This window comes from Crocuta crocuta, unplaced genomic scaffold (genome assembly GCF_008692635.1).
Source record: "Crocuta crocuta isolate KB4526 unplaced genomic scaffold, BGI_CrCroc_1.0 scaffold270, whole genome shotgun sequence".
NCBI classification, from domain to species: domain Eukaryota; kingdom Metazoa; phylum Chordata; class Mammalia; order Carnivora; family Hyaenidae; genus Crocuta; species Crocuta crocuta.
In genome coordinates this window covers 2,757,037-2,779,958 of record NW_027527569.1, presented here as the reverse complement: position 1 = coordinate 2,779,958, position 22,922 = coordinate 2,757,037, and the positions used below count along the sequence as shown (strand labels likewise).

General features: G+C 36.4%; 1 protein-coding gene across 4 annotated transcripts in view; it reads right to left on the bottom strand.

Annotated features, from left to right (window-relative positions):
- The window catches only part of COL12A1 (collagen type XII alpha 1 chain), a 119,325-nt gene that overhangs the window by 56,261 nt on the left and 40,142 nt on the right, over positions 1–22,922 (bottom strand). For all 4 annotated transcript variants that reach the window (XM_077770263.1, XM_077770280.1, XM_077770286.1 and 1 more), the window contains exons 15-26: positions 18,453–18,719; positions 17,822–18,014; positions 16,843–16,964; positions 14,963–15,112; positions 14,762–14,881; positions 14,498–14,662; positions 13,832–13,978; positions 12,146–12,285; positions 11,472–11,601; positions 2,975–3,117; positions 2,537–2,666; positions 259–395 (exon numbers count right to left, since the gene is read on the bottom strand). In XM_077770263.1, coding sequence (XP_077626389.1) covers positions 259–395; positions 2,537–2,666; positions 2,975–3,117; positions 11,472–11,601; positions 12,146–12,285; positions 13,832–13,978; positions 14,498–14,662; positions 14,762–14,881; positions 14,963–15,112; positions 16,843–16,964; positions 17,822–18,014; positions 18,453–18,719 — 1,844 coding nt within the window. The remainder of the gene's footprint in view (positions 1–258; positions 396–2,536; positions 2,667–2,974; positions 3,118–11,471; positions 11,602–12,145; positions 12,286–13,831; positions 13,979–14,497; positions 14,663–14,761; positions 14,882–14,962; positions 15,113–16,842; positions 16,965–17,821; positions 18,015–18,452; positions 18,720–22,922) is intronic.

Genomic DNA, 22,922 nt, shown 5'->3' with positions numbered 1-22,922 from the left:
ACATTTTATAACACTATCCATTAAGGGATGAAGATTTTGAGATTACTATCACACAACAAAACATTTACAAACTAAATGCGACATAGTCCAATATATTTTCAGTATTCAAAAACTGCTTTATTGATATAATAAAATTTTAACACTATATTAATAAAGTGACAAGTGTTCAAAACACGCTATCCTCTATACTTATTTGGGCTCTTTTCTTAAACCTGCAGAAAAAAAATATTTTCAAATCCATTCCAATCTTCAACTTACCTCTTTGACATCCTCTTCTGGTGTCTTGTAGCGAACAATGTATTTACGCACTTTTCCAGGCACGGGTTCCCAAAAGACATTCATGGTGCTGTGAGTCACATCTCTGAGTCTCAGATCTCGAGGTTTGGGTAAAGGCACTGGAGATGCAAGAGACATGAGATCCTGATGTGTCTCTCAACCACAGAGCTCTTGTGCATTTCAAGGAACTGTTTGGAGAAAACTTAACAGTGTGGAGCAAAATAACTTTAAAAAATAGCTATGCTGATAAATGTACTATGATTCTACCAGGTAGTGCTCAATTTTTCTTAGGAAGGATCTTTAAAAATGTGATAAATTTGGGGCGCCTGGGTGGCTTAGTCGGTTAAGCGTCCGACTTTCGCTTGGGTCATGATCTCGCGGTTCGTGGGTTCGAGCCCCGCGTCGGGCTCTGTGCTGACTGCCAGCTCGGAGCCTGGAGCCTGTTTCAGTCTGTGACTCCCTCTCTCTCTGGCCCTCCCCTGCTCATGCTGTCTCTCTATCTCCTAGAAATGAATAAAAACATTAAAAAAAAAATGTGATAAATTTAAATTTTTATTATAGTTCTAATTTTTCTTTTATATGCACGCTTCCTTCCACTCTAATAAGTTCTTACTTGCTGTAAGCTATAATAAATCATAAATCCCCCATAAATGTGCAGCGTGTGTTTCTTTTCAGATATTTAAGTCAGTTAAGATAGAAAACAAAATCAAAAGAGTGGTGGTCCCTTAAGAATAGAAAATAATAGAAAAACAAATGGTTATGAGAATGAAGAATGAAGATGGGCCAAAATTAAGCACCCGGTAAGCTGGTAAGAAAATCCACAGAAGCCTAATTGGTTACAAGAAAATCCAAATGACAAACTTTTTGCCCAGTCAAACAAAGCTTTACGTTAAAAAGAACAGGACTGCGGATAACCAACAAAGAAATGTTCTTTTGTTATATTAGACAGATCTCACTTTCTAGCTGTCCGCTGACCAATTTCCTTTGTCTCTCATTTCAACTGTGTTCATCCCTCCTCCTGAATGTCACCCTCCACCTCCTCCATGTTTCTGCACCTGTTTCCCTTCAATGCTTTTGTCTCTCTGCATCTCTGAGTCCTCCCTTCCTCCACTGTTGTATTCCAGTTCCATGTCAAATCCACGACCACACTCGCCTTTCATCCCATTATGACTCTTGGGTCTTCTCTCCAGGCACTCTGAGAACACATATTTCCTTTCCTAGCTGGTTTCCCACTCTTTCCATCTGCCACTACCTCATTTCTACAAAACCACCAGCTCTAGAGAGGGTCTAATATATAAAAAATGATTATTTGTTGTCAGTGAATTTATACTGCCCCACCTTTCAAGGGCTATTTCTCTTTTCGGTCTTATCATGCTTCTGTATCAGTTACCCCTCCCCCTTGAAGTTTCCTTCTGACTTCTTAATTTCCTTAGAAATGTGGGCTGAGACTCAAATTTAAACCTAGTCATCTATTCCAGCATGACTACCTCAACAAGCATGAAACAAAAGTTCTAACCAGGAAAAGTAAGATTCCTAAGTGCAATCATTGTCTCCTTTCAAGAAAAAGCACCAGAATGCCAATGAAACAAACCAAAAACACAAAAGAGACTGATTAACACACACCAGAAAAGTGCAAGCCACAAAGGAGTCTGCATGCTTTACACCGCCTTCTATTATCTACTGGTGCATTCCCAATACCCAGCAAAGTGACTAAAGTACAACAGATGATCAATAAACATGTTTGCGGGTTGAGTAAACTGATTAACTCAATTGAAACAGACCTATCAACATGTGCCATAAAGTTTTTTACTTCAGCAAGAACTTGGAACATCTTAATCTTAAGTCTAGTATCTTCCTCCAAAATTACACCTCCCCAACATTCCCTTCTCACCAGTGCTATATACAATACTTCATAAATCTACAACAAAATCAACTTTAAGATGCACCATTATTTCATATTCTATGCCCTGATTGACACTTGGCCAAAAGTACCTGGAAGACACCCACCACTGCTTGTGAGAAACATCCTCAGTATGAACCATGTTAAATGTGAAAAAAATGTACATCTTAGAATCAATTTAAGATGCTGCCATAAGTCTAGAATTAACTTTAATTGTAAATATTTATTACCATAAGGAATAGCCCTGTAATTTATGCACAAATAATCAAATCATTGATAGCATCATTGGGTGGAAGAAAAATCCTAATGAACATTAGGTTTACAGCAATAAAGAAAGAAGGAAACCCGGTAATGTCTTACAGGTGACTTCCCGAGCAGTGACAGGTTCACTAGTGAGGTCGTGCAAGGCAGCCTGCACTGTGACTGCATACTCGGTGTTGGGGAAAAGATCAGTCAGCTGCACGTCGTTCACTGTCGGCCCCACACGCATCTGCATAGGAACATGCCAAAGGGAAATAAGACATTCAAATCAAAGATTTCCATTTACTGGGGCTAGCCAATTACAGCCTATTTTAACCACTAGATTATATAACACAAGTTTTATTTTTCATTTCTCTGAACTGAACTTCCTTTTTCATGCCAATGTTTTCCAAATGTGTCAAAGCTCACAAATCTAGTTTTCTCATTTTCTGTTTTGCATGTAGTTATAAATGAGTTCATAAGAAACTGCAGTTTAATGCAGACTCTAAAACAATAAAGTCTCAGGAAGACCCAATGAAAGAAATAAATGTCTCCCACCTCTTTTGGTTTTGCTGGTTCTGTGGCATTGGTGGGTTCGTATGTCAAGGTATAGCCAGTAGCCCCTCCCACTGGCTGCCACTGCACATGCATGGTGGTAGGGCTGATGTCATAAATATTCATGCTGACCACGGGGACTGGTACTGTTGGGATTCAAAGGCAGACATCAGTTTAGTCCTATCATTCTACTCATTTTTAATTGTTGTCTCCTACTTAATAATTGATATTTATGTATGCTAAATACAGAATGGGTTGCAGCTAGAAGTCAGTGAGAGTCAATATAATTCTTTGCTCTCTCATGAAAAACCCAGTCTCATTGTTCGTTGCCACCTCATACTCAGAATCACAAGTTACAACTATTTCATAAAGAAAGGAAGTGTACATTTCAACTGGCATTCCAATGAGTCCATATGCAAGTGAAAATAGGTACCAACTTCCTAGAATGTCAATACCTTTTTCTGGAAAATCTTTAAGTTGTCTCTTTTCAGTATTCAATCATAGAATTTCATACATAAGTAACAAGCACAGTATTTTATTTCATCATTCATAAAAAAAAATGTAAGTGAGAGTGTCATATATTAATAACTGGAACTTAAGGGATTTATGGGCTTTTGGAAGTCAGGCCCATGAGGCACAGTAAGAGATTTACAATTCCCTCTTCATTTAACACCCATCGGGCTTTCTATATATTGTCCAGAGATTGAGTTTAAAGTTCTAAGAAATTATCAGATTAATCCTGCCCATTATGAAATACATTATTTCCCACTTCTTATGGTCTAACATGAAGGGTGGTAAGAGAAGAGATGGAGGAGGGGTTCAAGATGGTAGCAAAAGAAGACTCTGAAAATACCTCCTCCCATGGATGCAAAAAATGTATAGCTACATATGAAATAATTTCCTCCTCTGAAACAGAAGGACCTGAGAAGCAGAGAAACAATGCCTCCACAGAAAAGATAAAAGAGCCATATCAGGACAGGTGGGGGAGGCGGAGACTCAGCCTTGCCTGGGACCCCACCCCAAGCATGGTGACCTACAGTTGGGAAGGAATCCCCCAAATATGGAACTTTGCCTCAAGAAGCAAAAGGAATGTACTCCACATTAGGATCCTGACCTTAGAATCCAGCCCTTGAAAGACAAGCACCCAAAATGCCTCGTTTTGAAAATCAACAGGGGGATGAAGTCCAGGGGAACCATAACATTGCAGGGAATGGAGAACTTGCTCTTAAAGGACACACACAGAGACCCACTTGCTCTGAGATCCAGCATTAAAGCAACAGTTTGAAAAGTGCCTAGATCCTAAGTTAGGGACACCTGCTTACTAATCTTACAGCAGCTGCCAGAGAGGTAGGAACTACAGTGACTTTCTCTAAGGACAGAAGCACTGGCAGATGCCATTTTTGCAATCTCATTCTAACTTGCTAGTGACAGAGCTGGAAGCATCAGTTTTGGTGCCCTTCCTCTTGCCTGCTAGCACCAGTGGGCATGCCCCACTACCCCAGCAGCAGTTACACTGCAACCAGGCTGGGTAAGTGCCCAGTACTCACCTACCTTGCACCACAGCTGTGCCCCACTACAGCCAGCAGGTGCATACTATTCACATAAGGGGTGCCCCTTGGGTGCTGGCTCTGGAGGCCAAAGGAGACTGCACTCTGGACCCCAGAGACCATCTCCTACACAAGATCACTCCTTCAAGGCTGGGAGAGATAGCAGTTTTGCCTGATATATAAACACAAAAAGAGAGTTAAGAAAAATGAGGAGACAGAGAAATATATTCCAAACCAAAGAACAGGACAAATCTCCAGAAAAAGATTTTCATGAAATGAAGATAGCAACCTACTTGATAAAGAGTTCAAAGTAATGGTCATAAAGATGCTCACTGAACTCAGAAGAATGGATAAACACAGTAAGAACTTCAACAAAGAGATAGAAACTAGAAGAAAGTACCAAACAGAAGTTATAACTGAAATGAAAAATATACTGAAGGCATTCAACAGGAGAATGGATGAAGTACAGGCCCAAATCAGTGGGCTGGAAGACAAAACAAAGGATCTCAACCAGACAGAGCAGCAAAATGAGAAAGAATTTTAAAAAGTAAGTATACCTAACGGGACCTTTAGGACAAAATCAAGTGGCATAGCATTTACACTATAGAGGTCCTAGAAGAAGAAGAAGAGAGAAAGGGTCAAAAAAGCATTCAAAGAAATAATGGCTGAAAACTTCCATAATCTGGGGAAGAAAACAGACATTTGGGTTCAGGAATCTCAGAGAGTTCCAAATAAGATAAACCGAAAGACAACCACACCCAATACATAATTAAAATGGTAAGAGTTAAGAATAAGGAAAGAATTTTCAAATAGCTAGAGAAAAACAATTTATTCCATACAAGGGAAACTCCATAAGGCTATCAAAGACTTTTCAGCGGAAATTTTACAAGCTGGAATGAAGGGTCATGACATATTCAAAGTTCTGAAAGAAAAACTTTTCCAACCAAGAACTATCTACCTAGCAGGATATTATTCAGAATTGAAGGAGAGATTAAGAGGTTTTCAGATAAGCAAAAGCTAAAGGAGTTCATCATCACCAAAGTGATGTTTCTTACAAGAAATGTTAAAGGAATTTCTCTACACTGAAAAGAAAAGAGAGTAATTAATAAGAAAGTATATGAAAGTAATAATCTCACTGGAAAGGTAAGTATATAGTAAAGGTAGTAAATCGATCACCAATAAGGCAAGTATGAAGGTCAAAAGACAAAAGAAGTAAAGTTAACTAAAATTATAATAATTAGCTAAAAGATGTATAAAATAAAAAGATGTAAAATGTATCATCAAAAATATAAAACATGTGGAGAACCAGGGTGGCTCAGCACTTGACTTTGGTTCAGGTCATGATCTCATGGTTTGTACATCCAGCTCTCTGCTGTCAGCACAAAACCCACTTGGGATCCTCTGTCCCGCTCTCTCTCTCTTACTCTCTCTACCCCTCCCCTACCCACACTGTCTCTACGTTCCTCTCAAAAATAAATATTGAAAATAATCTTCTTATATAAAACATCATTGCTTAAAAATATAAAACATGGGGGGGAAAATGTAAAGCTTTGGAATGTGTTCAAATTTAAGTGGCTGTCAACATAAAAGAGACTATCATATGCATAGGATGCTACATGTGAACCTCTCAGTAACCACAAAGAAAAACTAATACTAAATACATAAAAGAAAATAAGAAAGGAATCCAAACATAACACTAAAGAAAGCCAAAATACCACAAGAGAAAAAGAGAAGAAAAAGGACAAGAAGAACTTCAAAAACAACCAGAAAACAGCAAAATAGAAATAAGTACATACCTATTGATTATTTCTTCAACTATAAATGGATTAAATTTACCAATCAAAAGACAGAGTAGCTAAATAGATTTAAAAAAAAAAAAAGAACTGTCTATCTGCTACCTACAAAAGATTCACTTCAGAATTATGGACACACACATGAATGTGAAGGGATGTGAAAAAATATTCTATGCATATGGAGATGAAAAGAAAGCTGACGTAGCTATACTCATATCAGACAAAATAGACTTTAAAATAAATACTGTACTAAAAGACAAAGAGGGACACCACATAATGATAAAAAGATCAATCCAGCCAGGAGATATAACATTAAAAATAAAAGTTTATTTATAAACACCCAACACAGAAGCACCAAAATATGTAAAACAAATATTTAAAAACCTAAAGGGAGAGATTGAAAGTAAACAATAATAGTAGGAGATTTTGACACCGTACTTACAGCAGTGAATAGATCATGAGACAGAGTATCAATAAGGCAATATTGGGCTTAAGTGACATATTAGATCACAAGGCCATAGTAGATATATACAGAACATTCTATCCAAAACCAGTAGAATGCACATACTTCTCAAGGGCACATGGAACATTCTCCAAGATAGATCACATGTTGGGCCACAAAATAAGTCTCAATAAATTTACAAAGATTAAAATTGTATCAAGCATCTTCTCTGACAAAAATGATAAGAAACTAGAAATTGATTACAATGACAAAAGTGGAAAAACACAAAAACATGAAAACAAATAACATGCAACTAAACAACCATGGGGTCATCAAAGAAATCAAAGGAGATATTAGAAAATACTTAGAGAAAAAATAAAAGAAAAATAGCATACCAAAATCTATGAGATTCAGCAAAAGCAGTTCTCAGAGGGAAATTTATAGCAACATAGGTTTACCTCAAAAACAAGAAAAATCTCAAATAAAAAATCTAACTTCACACCTAAAGAAACTAGAAAAAGAAAAATAAATGAAGCCCAAAGTTAGTAGAAGGAAGGAAATAATAAACATCAGAGGCAGGAAAAAAACAATGAATAGAGACTAAGAAAATAGAAAAGATCAGTGAAACTAAGAGTTGGTTCTTTGAAAAGATAAACAAAATCAAAATACCTTTAGTTAAACTAACAAAGAAAAAAAAGGACTCAAATAATATCAGAAATGAAAGAAAAGTTACAACCGATACCAAAGGGGGAATAAAACAGATCATAAGACACTATTATAGGGGTGCCTGGGTGGCTTAGTCAGTTAAGCATCTGACCCTTGATTTCAGCTCAGGTCATGATCTCACAGTTGTGAGATCAAGCCCCATGAATGGCTCTGCACTCAGCACGGAGCCTACTTGGGATTCTCTGCCCCCCACCCTGCTCCCCACCTCACTTATTCTCTGTAAATAAATAAACAACCATAAAAAAAAAAAGACCCTCCTATAAGCAACAATATGCCAACAAACTAGACACCTTAGAAAAAAGGATAAATTCTTAGAAATATACAATCTCCCAAGACCAAATCAGGAATAAATAGAAAACCTGAGTAGAATGATTACTAGCAAGATTGAATCAGAAATCAAAAACAAAAGTTCAAGACCAAACAGCTTCACTGGTGAAATCTTCCAAACAGTGAAGGAGATTTAATACCTAACCTTGTCAAACTCTTCCAAAATTAAAGAGGAGGGAATACTTCCAAATACATTTTACAAGGCCAACATAACCCTGACATTAAAACCAGACAAGGATGCCACAAAAAAGAAAGAAAGAAAGAAAGAAAGAAAGAAAGAAAGAAAGAAAGAAAGAAAGAAAGAAAGAAAGAAAGAAAGAAAGAAAAAGTAAATTATGGGTCAATATCCTTGACAAACATAGCTGTAAAAATCCTCAACATATCAGCAAACCAAATTCAACAATACATTAAAAGCATTATTCATTATCATCAAGTGGGCTTTATTCCAGGGAAGAATGGTTCAAATTCACAAACCAATCAATGTAATACACAACATTAACAAAATGAAGGATAAAAATCATATGATCATCTCAACAGATACAGAAAAGGCATTCAATAAAATTCAACATCCATTTATGATAAAAAAAAGAAAAACCTCTCAACAAAGTGGCAATAGAGGAAATGTACCTCAATTTAATAAAGTCCATATATGACAAACTCACTTGCAGGGGGAAAAAGCTGTAAGCTTTTCCTCCATGTTCAAGAACAAGACAAGGATGCCCATTCTCACCACTAATTCAACATAGTATTGGAGGTCCGAAACATAGCAATTAGATAAGGGGACAAAAAGTATTCAAATCAGAAAGGGAAAAGTAAAACTTAAACTATTTGCAAATGACATGATACTATATATGAAAAGACTCCACCGAAAGCTGTTAGACTTAATAAATGAATTCAGTAAAATCACAGGCTATAAAATCAATATACAGATATTTATGATATTTCCATACACTAATAACAAACTATCAAAAAGATAAATTAAGAAAATAACCTCATTTATAATTATATCAAAAGAATAAAATATCTAGGAATAAATTTAACCAAAGAGTTTCTGAAAGACCTATTAACAAAAAACTAATAAAACCTAAGAAAAGAAATTGAAGATACACAAAGACATGAAAAGATATACTGTGCTCATAGACTGGAAGAATTTATACTGTTAAAATGTCCATACTATCCATAAAAATCTACAGATTCAATGCAATTTCTGTCAGAATTACAATGGCATATTTTACAAAACTAGAACAAATAATTCTAAAATTTGTGTGAAACCACAAAAGATCCTGAATAGCCAAAGCAATCACAGGGAAAGAAGAACAAAGTTGAAGGTATTACAGTCCCTGATTTCAAACTATATCACAAACCTATAGAAATCTAAACAGTATGGTACGGGCAAAAAACAAACACATATATCAATAGAGCAGAACTGAGAGTCCGGAAATGAACCTACATATATATGTACAATTAATGTATGACAATTAATTTATGTACATTGTATGTACAATGGAATAAAAACAGTACCTCCAATAAATGGTGCTGGGAAACTAGTCAGCCACATGCAAAAGAATGAAACTTAGACCACTATCATATACCATACACAAAAATTAACTCAAAAGGGATTAAAGACTTGAATGTAAAACCTGAAACCATAAAATTCCTAGAATCAAAACGTAGATGGTAAGTTCCTTGACATCAGTCTTGGTAACGCTTTTCCCCCCCCCCCTTTTTTAATGTTTATTTTTGAGAGAGAGACAGGCANGGGGGAGGGGAAGAGAGAGACACACACAGAATCTAAAGCAGGCTCCAGGCTCTGAGGTGTCCACAGAGCCCAGTTTGGGGCTCGAATCCATGAACTGTGAGATCATGACCTGAGCTAAAGTCAGACACTTAACCAACTGAGCCACCCAGGCACCCCATCTTGGTAATGTTTTAGTGGCTCAGACTCCAAAGGCAAGGAAAACAAAAATAAAAATAGACAAATGAGACCACATCAAACTAAAAAGCTGCACAGCAAAGGAAACGGTCATCAAAACAAAAAGCAACCCACTGGATAGAAGAATGTATTTGCAAATCAAAACTTCAATAAGGAGTTAATACCCAAAATGTAAAAAGAACTCATACAGTGCAACAACAAGAACAAAACAAGGAACTCAATTAAAAAATGGGCAGAGGATATGAATAGACGTTTTTCCAAAGAAGACATACAGATGGCTAACAGGCACATGCAAAGATGATCAACATCACTGGTTACTAGGGAAACGCAATTCAAAACTACAATGAGATACCACCTTATACGTATTAGAATGATTATTATCAAAAAGATAAGAAATAACAAGTGCTGGTAAGGATGTGGAGAAAAGGGAACTCGAATACACTATTGGTGGGATTGCAAATTGGCGCAGCCACTATGCAGAAGAATATGGAGATTCCGCAAAAAAATTAAGAATAGATACCATAAGATTCAGCTATTCCACTACTATTTACTCAAAGAATATAAAACCACTGATTCAAAAGATATATGCAACTCTATGTTCACTGCAGCATTACTTATTGCGGCCAAGATATATAAACAACCTATCGTGGATAAATGGATAAAGAAGAAGTGATACATAATGAAATGTATCATACATATATATATATGTATAAAGTGGAATACTGCTCAGGCATAAAAAAGAATGAAATTCTACCATTTGTGACAAGAATGGGTCTTAAGAGTATTATGCTAAGTGAAATAAGCTAAGAGAAAAAGAAATACCATATGACTTCACTCATATGTGGAGTCTAAAAACAAATAAAATCCAAAGAAACAAGCAAACCAAACCAAATCCATAAACACAGAGAATAGATGGGTGGTTATCAGTGGGGAACAGGATTGGAGAGTGAGTGAAAAGGGCAAAGAGGATCAAGTGTAGAGCGATGGATGGTAATAGACTTCTGAGAGTGATCACTTCATGGTGTATATAGATATCGGCTTACAATGTTGTACACCTAAACCTTATATAATAAAGAGAAAGAGAAAAGACAAAGACTTAAGGAACTCAACAGTAAGTAGAGTCAATTCTTGCCTTGGAGAGAGTGATGCCCACTCCATCTTATTAGTGGCCTCCCTTCCCCTGGAGTCCAGCCAAGAAGATGGGAAAAGGAAAGAGTTCTTTCATATGGTCTCAGAAACCTTACCAGGAATAGGAGCAAGGAACAACTCTGCCAACAGCTCTGCTCAAAGTCAAAGCCATTAGGGCTTCTCTAATAAAGGCCAGGATGAAAAGCCCATAAAAATACAAGTGATCTCATTGACAGCAGGAAGATCTGGCTATCTGCAAAACCAAAATAGGTCATCTCTGCACAGCTCCTCTTCCTAATCTTTGTCCCACACCCCACATGACATCTTTCTTAAGTAAGTAACTATATGTAAGTGAGCCCTCTCCATTATCTATGGCCATGACTACCCATTCTACCAGTGGGGTCCCATGATGGCAAGAACAGCCAGGAAGAGCAGATGAGTATTTATTGAGCACGTGTATAGAGAACACACTTAGTAAATATTTGTTGAATGGATATTGAACAATGGAATGATTTGGAAGGCTGCCAAAAAATCACACATGGACTGTCACCTTTTTATCCTAAAAAATAAAACAATGAAAAGATTTTTTAAAAATCTGACTTACGAGTTTTTTCTGTGCCCTTCAGAGGCTCACTGTATTCATCTTCTACCACAGAATACACATTAACAACATACTCCGTTTCGGGCTTCAGATCTTTCAGCACTGTGCTACTTTCCAGTCGGCTCACATAAAACTAGGGGAAAAATTTTAAAAAACAATAGCAACACATGCTGTAAACACTTCCCTCTTTTCTACAACCATTACAAAGTAGTTAACTGCAGTAAGCTTAGAAATTATATTTCAGTGAAGCCATTGTCTTTTGTTTTTGGAAATTACCAGATTACAGTGAAATCTTAGACAATTCATATAATTTATTCTCCCAGCTGTTATTTCCTTATTTGTAAAATGAGTGGGTAAAACTAGATCATCTTTACTGTTTCCTTCCACCTCAAGGATTCTACTATATATTCACAAATAAATTGAGCATCCTTTGATTAAAAATCGTATTGATATTCTGCAATTCTTAGAAACCAGGAGAATTTAAGCAAAGCTCTTTTCCTTTAATTAAGCCCAAATGGAAGTGTTTGCCTAGCAAGGAATAGAAAGCACCACTGTTGATTCAGTTCTAGCCCTCTCTACATCTTTCCTGCTTCACACTCAACATTTTTCTGAGCCCTACTGTGAAGAACTCAATCACAATATCAGGAAGGGGCGGGTTGTAGGTGTTGTCTACTCACTTCTTGACGTTTCCCTCCAGAAACTGGATAGTATTCCACCTTATACCTATCCACACTGTCAGCAGGAGGTGTCCAGCTCACTCTAAGTGAACGATGTGTTCGCTCAGAAATAACTAGGTTAGAAGGTGCTTCCAAGTCACCTACCAATGGAAATAAAATGCATTTGCTTTTATCATTATTATAGCAAGGTGATGAAATCTGAAATTAGATCAAAACAGTATTATTCCCCATATTTCAAACTTGTACACACATCCTGATACACTGCTCTATAGTAAACTGTCTAGAGTCCCATTGCCCATAAGACCTCCCTGAATGAGTGGGCAAAGGATTCTTCAGTCCCTGAAGATTCAAGTCTGGGTTCACTGTCTTTCATTAAAACCTGATCTCACTCTTTCTTGCGGTGCCACCCATTTACCAATCACCTAGACTCAAAAATCTCTGAATCATCCTTGAGTACTTCCTCCTTTCCCTAACCTTATACATATAATTAATGAATAAGGATTTGGGTCCTGACAATTCCATTGTCTCTATCACTGTTGGACCACCCAAGTTCACCACTCTCATTATCTTTTGATTATTTATATTTATGTCTTAATCTCCTTAACAATAAGTTATACTCTGTGTGGACAGAACTGGTTTCTCATTTATGTTTAGTTCTCCTATAGGGCCAACCACTTTCTTATTCAAGAGAGAAGAAAAACAACCACCTCTTAAAATTTGGGAACATCTTACTGCCAGTGATTGTGCTCTCTCTGGTTAAGGAAAGTGAAATGACCAATGAACAACAGAATGACTACAGACCAATAGCTAGACTTTAACATCAATGAAAATAAAAATATTAAGTTCACTGTGACCACAAGAAAGATGTCCCAAATAATAATTTAAGGAGATTTAATCCAATGACTTCATTAGCATGGCAATCACTCTCCTATAAACTCTTTCAGCTTTTTTTGTAAAGCTGGAGAAAGCATTTCCATTCTTAGTACTCTAACCTTTATTATAGTTGGGACATAATCAAGCCTACAAAATTATCAAGCAATTTTACAATCTGGGAAACTAGAATGAATGCAACTATTACACAGTTGATAAAAAATAAATAAAGAAAAACAGATAAAAGATGTTTTCATCCCCACTCAAAGTTCTCTCCAACTAAATAAAACTACAACTCTCTCAGCTAATCCAGAGCCAGAAGCCTAAAAATTCTGACTTCCTGGCTGGTCTATTTCTCCAGGGAAAAGGTCAGCCTGTTGGTCAAAATCCAAAAAGAAAATCTGCAAATGTTTAGAGAGAGAAACTCAAGAAAAAAAATTCAAATAAATGTATCCTCAATACCCAAAGCATATGAACCATTTCTTCTTTCTTCCATATTACTTGTTTATCTTCAAATAAGCTAGAAGTCATTTCTAATTCGCTGCCATCAGAAACAAATCCGAGAAAAAATCACGGACTAAACGAATGATTCTCAACTGAGGGCATTATTCTCTCCAGCAGATATTTGGCAACATTTGAAGATATTTTTAGTTGTCACAACTCAGGGAATGCTACTGACATCCAGTAGGCAGAGCTAAGGGATGCTGCTAAACATTTCACGATACACAAAAGAGTCGCCCCTCCTCTATCCAAAATACAGTTCTCTCTCCCAAATATCAACAGTGCCGAGGGCGAGAAATACTAGACTAATCTTACCTGGACCTTTGACACTGTTACACAAGTTAATGGTGAGGTCATCTACAATTCTAGAGAGTGACTCAAAATCAGCTACATTGTATGCATGAGTATCATCAGGATCCGTTGCAATCATCTTTAACTCATCTTCATCAGCATTTTTAATACCTTGCAAAAATACATTCAAATTAAAAACATTTGTATTTCCAATGTTAACTAGAACATATATATGATTTTCCTCAGTAATAAAATGACTATCTCTAGTACAAAATAGAAACAAATAAAAAATAATATGAACTAAAAGGCTATTCTCAATTGGCTTCTTCTAAATGTTTCCAGCACCAATTTCCCACCAAAAAAGTGTCTCTCAAGTGCTTTCTCTGGAAAATAAAATAATGGATATCAAAAAATAAACATGGTGCCACAGAAAACCAAACAGGGATTTTCCTGAATCCTACTAATGGTACATTTGTCCTCTTGACCCATTACTTTTCCCAAGAAGCCATGTAGTTCCATCTCATTACAAGGGGAAAAGAAGAAAATGAGTTGACTTCTTGGCTTGTTTTTTGATAAATTATGTGATAGGGAAAATATGTTTATGTTTATGCTTCAAAAAATATTTTTAACTACAAAAATATCCTCCACTTTTGTAACCCCAGGGGCACTGCTAGCCTTTCAAGGGCTTACCAATAGCAAACAGCTCCACGCCTTCATCCTTGAGTTTCTTTGAAGGTGCCTCAACATCATCTTGTGATTTTCCATCAGTGATGAGAACACCAATTTTTCGAGCTCGAGGCCTCATGCCAGCTTGGGTCTTGAAGCTCTGTTGACGAATGAAATTCAAAGCCATGCCTAGTGGGATTTTTAAAAGAGAATCAGTCGCATCATTACTCAGCCACAAGTTCTGACCAAAAGCAAGACCTAAAGGTGCACCAGGCTGTCCTTACTCACCTGTGAGAGTGTTGCCTCCTTTGTATGGTAAGTTTGCCACAGCTTGCAACAAGCTCTTCTTGTCTCTGTGAGCATTTAACTGCCACTCTGTTCTGGGATCCCCACTGTACTGAGCAAGGGCTAAAATAACACCACTGGCATTAGCATGTGTAAAAGAGTATGACGAAAATGTCTAAAGATCTTCGATATTGTCAGACCTACCAATTTGTACTCTTTTGGGACCAATTTCAAAGACTTCCACAATACGAGATATGAAACTCCTCACGGTTCTAAAATTTGCCCGGCCAATGCTCCAGGATCCATCCACCAGCAACACGATGTCTGCTTCCGCTCTGGTGAGACACTCCATTCCTGACATGGCAATCATGAGACAGGAGGGAGTAAGGGGCAAATTCTTAGCAGAGTGATTTCCTAGCCATGCCTCTGTCATCCCTGGATGCTCAGTGTTGCCTAGCTGCTTCAGTTCTGTAGCTTAGCTTGGTGATTTGAAGGCTAAGACTCTGAAACTATGTCCATATGATTTATTAACCTCAAATAACATTCATGAGAATCACCAGTTCCTGCAATGATTATTTCAATGGCAAATCTTTCCTTTGACTATTTCCTGGCCGCAGTCATAGATGCTAGAGACTCAAATTAAACAATCATTGTAAATTTGAAAGGGCTTACAAACCCAAGAATGAAATAAATGAATGAGAATGTACAGCCATCTAGCTATAAGGCATTAATAATTTTTAAAAAAAAAATTTAATGTGATTTAAAGATTAGATGCCTCATTTTTTTGTAATATGTAATGGTCATTAGCCGACAAATATGAAATGAACTGATAAAATGTTTGAGCTAAGAGAGGTTTGAGTGAGCTAAAGATATCTTCTAAAATAATTAAGCTTCTGGGTAATTATTACATATATGATGAAGGATTAGACACATGACTCTTAAATTAGAACTTTTTGAAATAAAGATACCTTGTTCTAAAACCTGATATTGTTGAATTGCTAGCTGCTTAACTTTGTCACATACTATGTAAAACAATCAGGTAAATACAGATGGTGAAGTCTGCACATTTAAAAAATCAAGAAAGAAGGAAGACAATTTAGAAAAGTATGCAAACAAATATACAAATTGAGAGCTTTAGAGACAACAAGCACAAACACTGATACAAAGCTAGGGTGCTTTGGAAAGAGAGAAAAATCCCAATATCCTCAGTGCACAAGCTACAAAATAAAAATATAAGTCCGTTAATATCATCATAACAGAAACAACAGAACATAAATACAAAACAGCAGGATTTGACACTTTCATTTATTTTGTCCACATCCATATTTTTTAAACCCCATCCTTTCTGGAAGCTTACATTACCAGCTATGACTTTTCCAACTTCTTGCCATCGTAGCATCCAAGAAAATTAAATGATGCTCATCACACTACAAAGGCATCCTTTGCATATAGTACACACCATCAGGATTGGAGACTCTCAAATACCACTCCAAACACCTAAGCCTTTGCAAGCCTGTCCCTCCTCTGCCCAGGTCTCCTCCTTTTTTATCAAATGACGGAAGATATTAAGAGGTAAATTCTATCCACTACTTCCACCTCTGAGAATGTTCAAAGCTAGATTCACGCACATCAAAGCTAGAATTGTGGCAGGAGCAAGAAAATCTAAAGTGCTTATGTTTCTATGTTTCTTACCAAGTCATGACTGTCCACCTATTTACGTAACCCAGCTCTGCCTGCTGTGCCCAAATAAAGCACTTCTGCAACTACTTTAACAAAATAACATTGCGTTTTAGTCATCAAAAAGAGAGAAAATATATATTACCTACCCACTGCAAAAACTCAGCTTTAAATAATACTGCACTATGTAACCAATGCAAATGCTGACAAGATAGGCCTTAAAAAATATTGTCAAAGGTAGGCTTAGCTAGATGTTTGAAGATACCTTTTTAAGAGTGCAAATTATTTAAGTATATTTTAGTAAAAAGTGTTTATATTTGCTTTTCACTGTGTGACTAACTTAACAGTTCACATTTGAAATAGTATCATATTACGTTTTCCTAGGGAAATGTAACTCAGTTTCTTACCAGAGGATAAAATTGGCATGACAGTTGTGTCAGAAAGAGTTGTCATTTCTTGTCCAACAAGGGGTGAACTCTCTCCTCCATCAAACATTCCAAAAACATTTACTTTATAGGTGGTACCTGCCCTGAAATGTTAAAATATATAGTCTGTATGGATAATTGGCTCAAGCGGTAGCATATTTTGCTTTGTTAAACACATTCATCTTGATTTATAAACGTTCACTAACAGCAAGTTAAAAGGCACTGCCTCTAAGCAACGGGCTTTAAGAAAATCATTTAAATGTTGTATTGTGCAAGGTGACATAAAGTGTCTAGCACTATGCCTGGCACACAGCAGGCTCAATAAATTTCATCCTCTCTAATCTGCTAAAAGCAAACAGTGAGTATGTATATAGATTTCAATATCGTTGAATGAATGATTGAGACAAACAAACTTTCCAAAAGGCGATGCACAGTAGTCCTTTCTTCCTACTATAATGAATGTAGGGTGCTGTTCAAACTCAGACTTCCTTGTTTTCTAGTCCACAGCCTGAAGCGAGACCTTTAATCAGCCCACCCATTCCCGATCCTGCCAGCTGGCACCCCACACAAAGTCCTGCTTCTCTCTCCCATGGCCCACCCTGGAAGAAAATTTGTATTCGACATCTCAGCGTGAGTCACCTGGGCCTTTCGAGAAGGCACAAGAACCCCCACATTTCCATTCATGAAATATGAAAGTTAATTTTTAAAAAGCGGGATGCTATTGAAAAAATGCCATTCCTAATCACTTAATAACAAAAATCATTAAAATGTTACAAAAAACTCTGCTAGCCTCTGAACCCTAACCTCATCTTTGGTAAGAACAAGATTTGAAAGCAACTTCAGCTGACTTTAAATGCTCTGCTGGCAATCAGACACATAAGTGATTATCTGTGTAAGATCTACTAATTTATACATAAAGTATTCAATCTTTTAACAAAAACTGAGTATAGTTCATTCCTACCTAAGTTCCTCCAAAACAACCGTATTGTCATATGGTCCAACCACTAACTCCCCCAGTCTTCTGTCATCCCCTGTAGGGTGGAAAGTGACTTTATAACCCTTTACTTCCCCAGGGGCCGGCTCCCAAGTCACTCGGAAACTTGACATGGTTGGATCAGATGTTTTGAGGTTTCTAGGTGACTTAAATCGAGAAGCTGTAAAGATAAAAACATTTTAAAATATTATCCATAAGACTAGGTTTTGGGTTTTTTATTACCCCTTGCAATAAGAAATTGGATTAGAGATATCTAAGTGATGTACGTGGAAACCATCGCAAACACACTTCAAACTGCATATTTATAAAATATGGTAGCACTAGATATAACACCCAATAAAAGTCCTGATAATGAAGTGCTAGCCAAGTGGACATATAAATAATTCTCACCATTCATAAGGTCATATTAGCATTAGAACATTAATATGTAGAGTCATTTTACCAGGAATAGTATGCTAATCAAGCATTCCATCGGATTATTATAATTTCATTTACTATGGAATTAATTTTAGACACTAACAAATAAAGTAGATGTAGTAAAGCCTTCTTTTAATATATTACACTCTTCCCCCCCTCCAAAAAAATTATTAATTTATACCTGTTGTTCCTGATCCTTGCCTAAGCTTTCCTTCACCTGTCTTGTACATTGGGAGAACTGTAATGTCATATGTGGTCTGGGGCTGAAGTCGTTTTAATACTGTTGATGTGACTGTGGGTGGCACTTTAGCAACCATTTGTCTCCCTCCTCCACGGGGGCGATAGACAACACGGTAGTTGATGACTTTCCCAGGTGCTTGTTTCCAGGTAACTCTCATTGTGTTTTCTGTTTCTTCATCCACTTTCAAGGTTTTTGAATCTGAGGATACTGTGAGATAAAAGCAAGATTACAATGTATAGCAGATTGGGAGAAAATAAACATCCTTTCCCATTTATGTGAAAAGTACTGTGGTTTCTTAAATATGCACAGTATTCTCTTGCTTAGCAATGTGATCTCTCATAAACTCATGATGGCATGTGAGCCTAATCTCAGTGAGATCATGGTAAGATGTTTTCTCTTTATCTAGCTAATAACTAAAAAATGGAAGTTCATATTGCACGGATTTCCTTTTGCATTCTAGAGACTTTAGTAAAGAAAACATCCATTTCTGGAGATGAGCTTTAGAATTTTTATTATATTTCCATCTGCAAAGAATTCCTGTAGCAATCATGCTGTGGAGAATACTAAAATTCATGAATGCAGGGTCAGAAATATTATTTGGGTCCTTTCAGTAAAAAGTTCAGTCCATAAATGATTAGCCAGAGTCAACTATAGTTAATCCTATTCTTGTGACCGCCACTGACATGAACACAAAAAGAAAAGGAAACTCTAATACATAAAAATATCTCCAGGGTTCTAAAAACAAACTTGTATGCATTGAGTGTTTCAGGAAACACTATATGTAAAAAGTGTTTGACAATTATACAATGTTTTTATTGAATTATCTTTTACTAATATTTCACAATTATTAATAACTATATAAGTATCAGAAACAGATCACTAAGCAGCCACAAAAAGCCAGCATACATCCCTTTTCTCTTACGTAGTTAGAGTATATAAGCAAGCNTTCAGTAAAAAGTTCAGTCCATAAATGATTAGCCAGAGTCAACTATAGTTAATCCTATTCTTGTGACCGCCACTGACATGAACACAAAAAGAAAAGGAAACTCTAATACATAAAAATATCTCCAGGGTTCTAAAAACAAACTTGTATGCATTGAGTGTTTCAGGAAACACTATATGTAAAAAGTGTTTGACAATTATACAATGTTTTTATTGAATTATCTTTTACTAATATTTCACAATTATTAATAACTATATAAGTATCAGAAACAGATCACTAAGCAGCCACAAAAAGCCAGCATACATCCCTTTTCTCTTACGTAGAGTATATAAGCAAGATCATTTCACTCAGTTCGATAATCTTAGCATTCAAAGATCATAAGCATTTTCTACATGAAGACACTAAGCTGAAGGAAACATTGCAAAGGATCTACCTTGATCCCATGAGAAATTTTCATATTCAAACAGACAAGGATGACTTGTAGCAACTAAAAAATCGAAATAAACTAAATATATATATGAAACAAAATTTTTCAAACACTGGATATCAGGCAATACAGGACAGTGATCCCTGAGAGAGAAAAACAAATGGGGGTGTGCTTCATGATTGTCCTGGCTTTTTGCTTAGAGAGAATTTCCAGCCCCAGTTCAGGAAGAGGGAAACCAGATGGAGCCTGATGATCTCACTTAATTGCGGAGATGGTTCTGTGAGTCAGGGGAGTCCACGGCATCTAGAATTGCAGAGCAGAGTTCTGAAGAGGAGATGGTGTAACAGATGGAAAAGCTCCAAAAATCTGCCAGAGGTTTTCCTGGAGTCTTCGGCCCAGTACTAATCAGTGCATAAGTACGAGGAAACCACCCAAAATTAGGGAAAGAACTACACAAAAGCAGCAGAAGGAATAATTATGTCCTAGAGTTCATGCAGTCCTCCAGTAATGCCCCATTAATGGGGCAAAATTAGCCCTAGACTAAAGCATCCTCTGGTCTAGTTGTAAAAGAAGTTAAATGAAAGCTTGAGAAAGATTAAACTACTTCCAAGTAACTTAACTGAATCCCAGAGCAAAGCTTAAAGAGATTTATAAGAATGTAAAAATATCTGGCACCCAACAAAGTAAAATTCACAAAGTCTGGCATCTCATAAAAATTACCAAGAGAGATTGTGTCTCCTCAAAATTCATTTGTTAAAGCCTTAACCTCTAATGTGATGGTATTTAGAGTTGGGACCTTGGAGAGGTAATCAGGATTAAATAAAGTAGTAAGATTAGGGTCCTAATCTGATGGGACTGAAATCCTTATAAGAGGAAGAGGAGACATCAGAGTTCTTTCTCTCTCTCTCTCTTCCCTCCCCCCACCTGCATGCAGAGACTGGGGAAAGGCCATGTGAGGACATAGTGAGAAGAGGCCATCTGCAAGTCAGCAACCTAGTTCTCAACAGATATCAAATTCTGCCAGAATTTTGATCTTGGACTTCTAGCCTCTAGAAATATGAGAAAATAAATTTCTGTTCTTTAAGCCACTAGTTAATGGTATTTTGTTATGGCACTTGGAGCTAAGACAATCCGTAAGAAGAAGAAAAATCACTCAGTAGAAACTACATCAGAAATGACATATATGACATAATTATTCAAAAGGGACAGTAAAACAGCTATTATAACTATATTCCAGATGTTAATCATGGGAGAAAAAATATTAGGCATGTTAAGTAAAGGCACAGAACATATAAAAGAGACTCAAACCAAACTTCGAAACGAAAAATACAATGTCTAAGATGAAACATTTGGAAACTGTGGGAAGGAAATGACTGAACCTGTTGACATGGTAATAGAAACTATCTGAAATGAAACAAATGGGGGAAAAAAGATTGAAAAGCTGAAAAGCATGATAGTAAGCTGTGTGATAACCTCAAACAAATTAATACATGTGTAATGTACCTAAAGAGAATGGGGTATAATAAGTAATTTTTAAAAATAATGGTCTAAATATTATCAAATTTTATAAAACTATAAACTTACAGATCCAAGAAGCTCAATTAGCCCCAAGCACAAGAAGCATGAAAAAAACTTCATCAAGGCGTATTAGAAGCAAATTGCTTCAAAGCAGTGATAAAAAGAAAATCTTAAAAGCAGCTATATAAGCAAAAGATAACATTATATAGAGAGGACAAAGAAAGTCAAAATAGATAATGAAATTCAATGTATGGTGGAGTGCCTGGTTTGGTGGCTCTGTCAGTTGAGTGTCCGACTTCAGCTCAGAGCATGATCTTGGGGTTTGTGGGTTCAAGTCTTAGGTCGGGCTCTGTGCTGACAGCTCAGAGTCTACAGTCTGCTTTGGTTTCTGTGTCTCTCTCTTTGGATTCTCTCTCTCTCTGCCCCTCCTCGGCTCATACTCTGTCTCTCTGTCTCTCACTCAAAAATAAATAAACATTAAAAAAAAAAAAGAAATTCAATATATGGTTATGGATTATGTATCTGGGAGATGCAAAAGTATACATTAAACTAAGAGTAAATTGGGGCGCCTGAGTGGCTCAGTTGGTTAAGTGTCCGACTTCAGCTTAGGTCACAATCTCACGGTTCTTGGGTTCAAGCCCTGTGTCTGGCTCTGTGCTGACTGCTTGCTCAGAGCTTGGAGTCTGCTTCGGATTCTGTGTCTCCTTCTCTCTCTGCCCCTCCTCCACTCACACTTTGTCTCACTCTGTCTCTCAAAAATAAATAAATGTAAAAAAGTTTTTTTTTAATAATAAAATAAAATAAACTAAGAGTAAATTGGTTGCAATTTTTTATTTTAGGATTTAAAGACACTAAGAATTCTCAGCAAAGCCCATTACTTTCTATAAATATTAACATTTTTTTAGATTAATCCTCAATTCTCTATTACTATTCTCCAGGTAAGTGAACTATTATTTATATATACATATGATATTTATATTTATTATATTTTTTTCAAAGAAAAAATGTTAAGTCCTTACAAAAGGTTTTGAAAATAGTACAGGAAAGAGTAGTATATAGAATAACAATCTATTTGGATTATTATTATTGCCAATTGTCACAAATATTGAATAAGATGATGTGTGTCTAACACTTTTTTAGGAAAGGGTTGTGCTAAAGTTTTCTGACCTCTTATTTCAACGCTTAAATCTTTATTCAGTGGAACAAGGTATATCTCTCTTGCACAAAATTTCTAGACCAATTTCTCAAAACTCAGAATTGAGAAAAATTAGCGGTTAATTCTTACAAGTGCTGGTCTTGTAAGACACCTATGTTCCCCAAAATATGAGATTCCAAACCTTAAAACAGTCCCAAATTTAAATATGTTAGTAACAAATTTTGTGTGTCACACTTTGAAATGCTTCAAGGATCACAATTATATTCCTGCCTTTTAATTCTTTAAAGTAAAAGAATCGAGGTGAAATAAGGTACAACACATCTTACCCTAGTCTTCATGGAAAAATTTGAAATTTAGGGGGAAAAA